Genomic DNA, 9,694 nt, shown 5'->3' on the forward strand with positions numbered 1-9,694 from the left:
TTGTTACTTAGACTCATCCGGATCTGTGTCAAAGCTTGCATCGGCGTAACCATTTACGACGAGCTCTTTGTCACCTCCATAAACGAGAAACATATCCTTAGTCCTTTTCAGGTATTTTAGGATTTTCTTAACCGATGTCCAGTGATCCACTCCAGGATTACTTCGGTACCTCCCTACTAAACTAATAGCAAGGCACACATCTCTGGTACACAGCATTGCATACATGATAGAACCTATCTCTAAAGAACAGTGCACTGGTACACGATATGATCTGTCGTCATGACCCATGAACTGAGCTTCTCACTAATCGAAATGGTCTTCTCAGCATGTTTCAAGGGAAGCAAGAGATCATTTTCTCAGGATATTAGTCACCCAATCTTCCCAATAGTATTCCTTAACTCATGAATTGATACACTTGTTCATTCTCTTTCTATTTCCACTGGTTTCTTTTGTTCACTTGCAATGCGGCATTTGAATCCATTTTACTCCACTTCTCTCTCTTTTCTTCCTGATGAGGGTGATGTACTGCGGGTACCTGATCATCATGACTGGAATTCCAGAGGATTCCTTGAGTACTCGTTACTTCGAGGTCAAATGGTGCGATGGTATTCATCCAAAATAGGAAACTGGTAGCGACTTGCATTTGATGGACTCTTCCTTCCTGTAGGAATAGGGGAGAGTGGTAACGTGGGCCACCTTTCCTTTATACAGCAGTAATAGCACATGCAAGTTCCTAGGGTCTATATAGCTAGTCAAGGATCATAAAACAATTAGCAAATCATCATGTGGAATGATGTAAACTAGCCTAAAATAGTGAAAGAAGCCCTCATACCCACTCCTCTTTCCCCACCAAACCAACAAGTAGTAGGTTGGTGGGCCTCGGTATCTCTATTTGCTAAGATGGATACCTACACCACTCAATAGTTCCAATTCATTGTTTTTTATCCTATAGGAAAGAAAATGCTTCAAGCAATTTTGTCCTTTCCTCCAGAGTCATACGACGGTCTTCACAACCTTCCACCGGAGGCTTTTCTCTGTTTTCCTCCGGAGTCATACGACGGTCTTCACAACCTTCCACTGGAGGCTTTTCTCTGTTTTCCTCCTCTTTAGCCATTGCTTCTTGAATCATATCTTTGATCTTCTTTAGGGGCAATTTAAACATGTTCGCATCCCGCGGGAAGCGAAAAGCCAGAAATAGAATTTCCTCAGGTTTAAGAACCGAAAGGAGTTTATCCAGATTTGGTGCCAAACCCGGGAAAAACCCTAAACGAGCTCTTAAAAAAGAGATATAAGTAGGGTCATAGGAATCCTGAGATTCCCCTCCCTCTGCTTTGGGTGGCTTCCACTGCTTGTGCGAGTGAGCAATTATATTGCGGATATCCCCCGGTTCCAAGATCTCGAGCAGAGGAAAGTCCCGGGGGAACGTGTGCACCATGAATAGGATCTCCTCAGGTTCCAGGAATGAAAGAAGTGAGTCTATCTTGCACTCTAAACCAGGGAAATCTTTATATTCCGAGCACAAAAGCCACCCCTTAAAGGTTTCTTTGTAATTGTCAGGCGGTCCCCCCGCTCCGGAGGAGAAGCTTCTTCTATGGCTATGGCCAAAAGGAGAAATAGTCCTGTTCATTATATGGCTATGGCCAAAAGGAGAAAAGGATCTGGTGGGATGAGTCTCATCCGTGTAATATTTTGGAATTCCTCTTCCAACTCGTCCCGGAATGGGCGTTATGGCAAAGAACAAGAAGAAAAAGACAGAAGGAATTTGTCCAATAGTAACAAATGGTGCCTCCACAGGTTGACATCTGATCCAACCTAGTAGTAAGAAATCCTCCAAAAGCAACCAAAATATTCCTTGGTGAATCGGTCGAAAACTTGAACTACGCACATACATTTCTTTAAAAAAAAGGTAAAGCCAAGAGAGATATAAAAACTGGTGCTATTGCGGCTACACCTCCCGCTTTGTCAGGTATACTACGAAGAATGGCATGGATCGGTAGGAAATACCATTCCGGCACAATATGAGGCGGGGTGGGCATCGGATTAGCAGGTATATAATTGTCGGGATGCACCAAAACATTAGGAGCAAAAAAATCCAAATGGAAAAAAAGATAGCAGAAGCTACCCGACCTACAAGATCCTTTACATAAAAATAAGGGTAAGAAGCAATTTTATCCATCTCAGAATGTACACCCCTAAGATATAAAAGAATCATTCTGAGATCGGATTTAGGTCTTTCTGCACCATAGGAGAAAAGGCAACAGGAAGAATTGCTCAGATCCATTCAGTAAGCAGGGGCGAGGCCTCCCCAGCGCCCAATCTTGGGCCCCTACACTTCTATGGGTTGTTCCAGCCTCTGCTAGTGGGTGGTTTTTCATTTCTACAACAGGTGCTTGGTTCAAAAAAAGCTTATGAGTTGAGTTCGTCCTCAGCTACGGATTGGGGGCAGCATTCTCAGATTACTTGACTTGCTGCTAGCTTAGAGGAGAGAAAAAAAATCCCGCTTTCATTTACCTTTAAGTCTGAGAGAAGGCTTTTTCTTTCTATTAAAAGATCACAAATCAGAGGGGTGATCAGTCCTCTTTCAATCCTTCATCTTATTATGAGTAGCCGCCACAGGGGGTCCTCAGTCTGAATCCTCCACTAGCATTGGACCAACAGTCAGTCTAGCTCTCGCTCTTATCCAATTTCCTTATCCTTTCAGGGCAAGGTCGGAGTAGTAGGAAAATACAATTTATTTTGTTGCATGCGGACCCGCTTGTGAGACTGAAGAAATTGAAGCTAAATGACAATCTTAACCTACTTGCTTACATGATCCTTAAGAAACTATGGACTTTTGCACCTTTCTGTCTAGCTTGCGTTATCTTTTAGTTCTCTCCCCTCGGCAAAGTGGATAGGAAAGAGTCTTGCTTCCATTCCACTAGCCAAGAATAAGGAGAGTGACTTTCTCTTTTGAACCTCTTAAGCTGACTTGAAAAAAAAAGTGGTACACCCCTCAAAGATATAGGGACCGCCATGCTCGTCCACTTTCTTGATAAACGACTCGATGCATTTTCTCTTCCTTGCCGATGAGACTGAGACATATCAAAAAGATCTATTACTAAAAGGAGATTGGGATCATCCTGTGGTTACCGGATGATGGGAATAACTAAGCATAAATTTGGAAATGAGCACGAAATGTCTATAAATGAATTTTCTCATTATTCGTTATTTCCGGGTCTTTTTGTTGCATTCACTTACAACAAGAAACAACCACCAGCGTTTGGTGCAGCACTTGCATTTTGGTGCATTCTTCTTCCTTTCCTTGGTCTTTTGTTCCGTTAGATTCCAAATAACTTATCTAATTACAACGTATTAACCGCTAAAGCACCTTTTTTATCAAATCTCAGGGACATGGTCTAATCATGAGGGTAGTATTTTATCATGGTGTTGGATCGCAAGTTTTTATGGATTCCTTTTTTGTTACCGGGGTCGACCCCAAAGCCATAATGTCTCAAAATGAAGAGGCTATAGAGAAACTTTGATTTTTTCCTTTGTCTCGAACTTCGTGAAGAACTCCATCCTATCTCTCCAACAAAAAAGTCAGGTTGCGTCCCAGTTGTACACTCCCTTCATTCGGAGAACCCTTGTTGATTCTGAACTTCGTTCGCAAAGTAAGCGTCCTTTTAACGGGCCAACCCTTTTTAATGCGCCGCTTGACCCTGTTTTGAAAATGAGCTTTGCTCTTCTGGGCGCTGGGCGCTCCCGTGGTTCGCGAGAAGGAAAAAGGACTAATCTTTTGTTACATCTGGCACGAGATGAAAAAGAGAGAGCTTCGTCTATCGATGAACAGCAGATTGATGGAGCTCTTGGCATTGCTTTGTTTTTCTCTCCTTTCCTATCAGCGAGTTCCGATCCTTTTGTTCGAAATTTCTTCGTTCGTACCGAACCGCTTGCAGAATCAAATCCAGTTCCACAAGATCCTATATCAGCTATACATCCTCCTTGCATTTATGCCGGAGATGTCGCCAATGCTATGGGCTTTGGGTTATGTAGATCAAAAATGATGAATGGGATTGTGGCACTCCACTCGCCGCCAATGCGGAAGGATGCCGCCGAAAAGAATGGAACGCTGCTTCGCTCTGCTGGATGCGTCGGATCCCATATAAGAAGCTCGCTCTTTACCCGATCATTCAAACATTTTGTGGGCGGCGCGCCTGCTCTATTGTTGCGTAGCAATAGAAGCCTGCTCATGCTGCTTCGGCGGCGCTTTTTCGCCTTCTCTTCCCTCTGGACAGGAGCGCTAATGGACACAGGGAGGGAGCAGACGAAGCGTGTCGTTCGTAATGGAAAGGAAGACACCACTACTTCGCCTCTTTGTTGGACCGCCGGCGCGAACACGGTGGTCTCTGACAAGGACCAGGAACCAATTCGAATTTGGATCTTGACATGTCGGTTGTTTTTAACCGTAGGCATCTCGCCAGGAAGTTGGTGGGCTCATCATGAATTAGGTCGGGGTGGCTGGTGGTTTCGGGATCCCGTAGAAAATGCGTCTTTTATGCCTCGGGTATTAGCCACAGCTCGTATTCATTCAGTAATTCTACCCCTTCTTCATTCTTGGACCTCGCTTCTGAATATTTTGACTCTTCCATGCTGTGTCTTAGGAACCTTTTCTTATCTGGTAAATTGCCAGTAGCCCTTCTGAAAGTCTCCCAGGCGTGGTATCATCGGATCCACAAGGTCAATTTGTATCCATTTGTTTGGAAATCGTAAATGCCAACTACACTTCTTGCTGAGGATGAAGGTGCCATGGGTGATAGCGCCAGCCATTCCCTCATTGAAAAGAAAGCGCCAACCCTGCTGCTAAAGCTAAGGCCAACTGCAGCCCAGTGAAATGAAATGCGTATGAAAAATAACATAGATTAATCTTGATGCGATCGATGCAGACACACTTCTTTTCTTAGAGGCTACAGTCAGAAAAAACAACTTCGCAAATCACCCTAAGAGTGCCATATGAAAAAACAAAAGCAACTGTGGGTATAGACCAATTTCCTGCCCCAGAAGAGGCTCAGCCTACCAAACCCTGCTCTTTGCCTGCTTACCGAGCTCTCCTCATACCGAGTATCTAGGCATTTCTTCTCACAATCCAGTTGGGAGAAGGTTGGCATTCTTTAATATGTCACTGGGGACCCGTACTTACTTGATGGAATGGATGGGATGATGTGTTTCAGTTCAGCCAGTAGTGGAGGTTTCCTCGGCCTAGTCGCGTAAGAGCCCCCTTCTTTTTCAAGTTAGTTGAAAGAAAAGCAATGGGGAAGGTTGGCTTACCAGTTAATTGGTCTGTATCATATCTTGCTATGGTGGGACATCCTCTTCAGTTTAGGTATCCGGGCTGGCTATTAGCTTTAGTCGTTCGGCACTCTTCCTTCATTCTCATTCAACAAGGAGAAGTGTCTAATCAAAATCATTGGTTGAGCATCGCGTATATTATATGATGTCCAAGAATTGAACTAGCGTTTAAGGTCGATCAAGTTCAAACAATTCGGCTCTGCAAGATCAATCAGATATCAAGTAAGAGATAGGCGCTTCCTATTAGTTATAGACTGCTTCTGTGACAAGTGGATCCCTTTAGGTTTAGTTGTTAATTGTACTATTCTCTTCAATAATTAGGTCTTCCGTATTCCTATTGGGGTCAGTGGTCTTCACCACTCACTGAGTCTAGATTCGTTTCATGGGTATTATTTGATGAGTGATCATCAATCTCTTCCATTGCTCCTATGTGCTGCAGGTACATGGGCCATGGGGCCTAACACACACTATACAGCCCAGCCCAATACTCAACACTCCCCCGGCTAAAGATATCTAACATGCCTATCTTGTTACAAATTGCTAAACCCTCACAAGGACCTACTCGTTTAGTAAAACAATCAGCTACCTATTCACTATACTTAATGTTACCCCCTTCTTCGACCGAACAATCTCAATCCGAAGGAAGTATCGAAGAGGTCTAAGATCCTTTACCTCAAGGGCTTCTCCCAGTCTTGCCTTCAAACATTTGATTTCTTCAACATCGTCTCCAGTAATCACAATATCATCCACATACACCGCCAAAATGGTGATATAGATTCGTCTATGCCGGTACTGTATGATCTCCATTACACTGAGAGTAGCCCATACCACAAACAACTCTCCTGATCCTGTCCACGCCTGTGGCGACTGTTGCAAGCCATACAAAGATTTCTTGAGCCTACACACCTTCCCATCAGTCTGTTTGTTCCAAAACCTGGAGGAATGTCCATATGGATCTCTTCTTGTAAATAACCACCATGAAGAAAAGCATTCTTCACATCTAGCTGATGTAAAGGCCACCCAAAGTAAGTTGACTGTGCATGAGATTAAGGTTCTCACCGTGTCCATCTTCGCCACTGGTGCTTTGGTCTCATCATAGTCTATCTCCCGTCTTCCTATAACCTTTTGCAATTAGCATTGCCTTCTATCTATCCACCTTACCCTCTGGAGTCTGTTTTACGGTGAACACCCATTTGCATCCAACTGCTCTTTTTCCTGCTGGGAGTGGAAGAAGATCCCACATCTTGTTCTTCTGAAGTGCACCAAGCTCCTCCTTCATTGCGTCTTTCTTTCCACCGGGGATCCCGCTTTGCAGCCTTCCAATCCTTTGGAATAGACACTGATTGTAGAGATGCAATGAATGCTTTGTGTGCGGGTGAGACATAAGAGTCTAAAACTCAATTTGCAATGTCATGCTCATAGCCATATCGGACCGGAGGCTTTCCAGCATTAGTCCTAGTCTCTCTGCGTAGTGCAAGCGGCAATTCCAAAGAAGTATTACCACTTGTCTCATTTTAACCTCCATCTTGCTCTTGTGGCTCCTCCTCGACTACCTCAGGTTGCTCTTGTGGTTCTTCATCCAAGACCACTAGCGGTACAAGAAGAAGGGGTCCCGGCTCGGGGCCGGGGGTATCTTACTTCTTTTCCTCTGCGTTCGTGACAAGCTAGTAGGCACTCTTGTGTGGGTTGGCTCATTCCCCTAGAAAAAGAATATTAAGAAGATAGATACCATTCCATCGATACTAGATTCATTCTTTCTGCTCAAAAAGAACAAAGCCTCTATTGTGGGAAAAGTCTTTGAAACCCGAAGTTCTAAAATAGAAAATGGAATGAAGAAGGGGTGTGACCTTATGGCTAACTATACTAGCTCCCCTAGAGGGATAATATAGCTCCTGAAGGATGATTGTTTATGGTATATTACCGTAATTGGAGAATTTGACATGGTGCTGACTTGCTGTTGTTCTGAGAAGGGGACCTTGAAAAGCTTGACAAGTTTTTTTATATTTATCGATCCAATCTGTCTACAGATAGGCGCCTGCTGTGGCAGCAATTAATTAATCTCCGCCTTAGCATACAAGGACCATGGCTCGCAGTGGGTAGTTACGGTGGTTTTGAGGAGACCCGCTCAAGGTCGCTGGTTCGGAGCTATTCCGAGATCTCAAGGAGTGCCAAGCTCAATACGTGCAAGAAGAAAGAAAGGCTTCCACCTACGACTGTAGTTGCTGGTACTTTATCTCTGTCGCTTTCAACTCCCACTCCTTCTCCATTTGGTTTCTAGAGGAAGGGATAAAGAATAATATATCTTGTGTAACTAATCTTTCTTATCGAAAGGTTATAGTTCGTAGATCATTTCTATAAGGACTATTTGAGACATATCCGGTGCTTTGGACCTCTTTTAGCTGCTAGGTATCTACTGGGTTCAATCCCCACTTCCGCTTGAAATGAGTAAGTCAATCCTCTTGCTCGACTGTGATACGAATACTATTCATACGCAGACCCAGATCCAAGATATGGGGCATAGACAGATAAGAATGGCTTCTGAGTTGCATTCATTGCACTCTGGAATGTGGGGCTCCTTGGCTGATGTGATGGAGCGGTATCAGCAGATACTTGCAAAGATCAAATCAAGCAGAAGAAACAAGGAAGTTAACTCAGCGCCATCGGCCACCTTAACACGAACAGCTTGGGACGGAGGTGTAATGCCTGACAGAGAATCAGCAATAGAATGCATTTTGCATGCATTTTTCATCGAGTGAAACTACTTGAATAAACTGGAAGTTTTAAACCATGTACTCTTGAAATCGCTACCCCCTGGGATGGAAAAAGAGGCTCAGGTTTTAGCCCTCTGTTTTACCCTGGAAGTCGTTGTTCGTCTTTCGATATGAGAGGATGGCAAGTGTCCGCAATGACTTAGCGACTTAGCCAATTGGTTACAGATTCTAGACTGATCGATCAGATCACATCATCTCGAGCAAAGAGCTGAGAGCAGAGAAGCGACATCGCTTCGACACTCCTTCCTCTTTTCATTATGAAACCAATATCAAGCAAGATATGAAGAAGAGGGCAGCTCCCTGGATTGAACACATAGAGTAGTGCCAAGATCTCCTCTATGCGAGAGAGAAGTTCTCAGAAATGATGGAGCTGTTGGCTTCGGTCATTGTACGCTTGGTTGCTAAACTGCACCCTTTACGGCGTCTGTAGGAAGAATTCATTCTGGTCCCAAAACTTATAAGAGATCTTGGTAGTGAATATGCAATGCTGAATTCCAATAAGTTGGTACTTCGCACAAGGAAGAAGCTCGTGTTAAAGATAGTTTAATCCAGACCGAACCCTACCTTAGCGTCTCATCCCCACCCACCAAGTCTTTATCCGCGGTGAAAGGAGTGGTTTAATTCGATGCAAGGTGCAAACGAGCTTTTCCAAAGGCTCCTCGGCTAAGAAAAATAATAGTTGTATTGGCAAGGCATGAAAGGGATTTTCTAATGCTATCCGAAGACGAATCGGAATACAGAACCGGAAGCCGTAGCCCAGAACCTTTAGCTTGAGCGGAAGGGGAGGAAACCGTCTATTTCTCACTGATTGGGAGATTGGATTGGAATCCGAGGAGAACTGATTGGATGTCATGGAATGAATGGGGCACTACGTTGGTTACCCACTGCTAGCCTAGCGGAGATTTCTCTATTTGTTGAAAGTGGAAAGGAGTCATATTTGAATCGGAAAGTTGGGCTCGTTCACTCACACCTTTCTTTGATTATCGATGACTTGGCTTCTTGCTCAAGTAAGCACCCGGCATACCAATTCATTTTCCTTGGGGCTCGGCTCGCTCCTTCCTATCTACGTTATTCTTTCTTTGTTACTCTCGTAATGACGTTCCGAAAGAAATCAAGGTTACAAGGTGACAACTCTGATTCTTCTTCCCTTATAGAACCTTCCCGCAAGAAATCAGTGGAAGTGGGTCCGCCCCTACAACTCATCAAATCTGCCTTCTTTTCTGTTCTGCGTTGTACATATTCTCAAGTTATGAGAAAGAATGGATTTGAATGCAATTTTGAATTAACAAAATAAACGAATGAAGAATATTTTTACCTCTTATCTGATAAGCAATCAAAGCATTTGAACTGCTCAATGAACAATAAAGAAAGAGCTAAGGTAAAAAAGTATATGTGAGTAAACCCATTTTATTTTGAGTTTGCTTTCAGCTGAACATGTTATAACTACAAATGAGGTGAGGCTTGATTAGGTGGCTTTGCAAGAACTAGGGAGGAACACAAGTTATGTACTTTAGGCTAAACATATGAATTTAGAAGATCAACCTTTCCAATTGGACATAAACAAAAGCAACCAATAATATATATATATATATATAAAC

At 43.5% G+C, this 9,694-nt stretch overlaps 1 protein-coding gene across 1 annotated transcript; it reads right to left on the reverse strand.

Moving 5' to 3' along the window:
• Window positions 1–3,579: 3,579 nt before the first annotated feature.
• On the reverse strand, window positions 3,580–4,117 carry LOC119299302. The gene has a single exon (XM_037576538.1). The coding sequence runs from the start codon at window positions 3,985–3,987 to the stop codon at window positions 3,580–3,582; it is 408 nt and encodes a 135-aa protein (XP_037432435.1). The 5' UTR covers window positions 3,988–4,117.
• Window positions 4,118–9,694: the final 5,577 nt, after the last annotated feature.

Source organism: Triticum dicoccoides, chromosome 5A (assembly GCF_002162155.2).
Source record: "Triticum dicoccoides isolate Atlit2015 ecotype Zavitan chromosome 5A, WEW_v2.0, whole genome shotgun sequence".
Taxonomy (NCBI): domain Eukaryota; kingdom Viridiplantae; phylum Streptophyta; class Magnoliopsida; order Poales; family Poaceae; genus Triticum; species Triticum dicoccoides.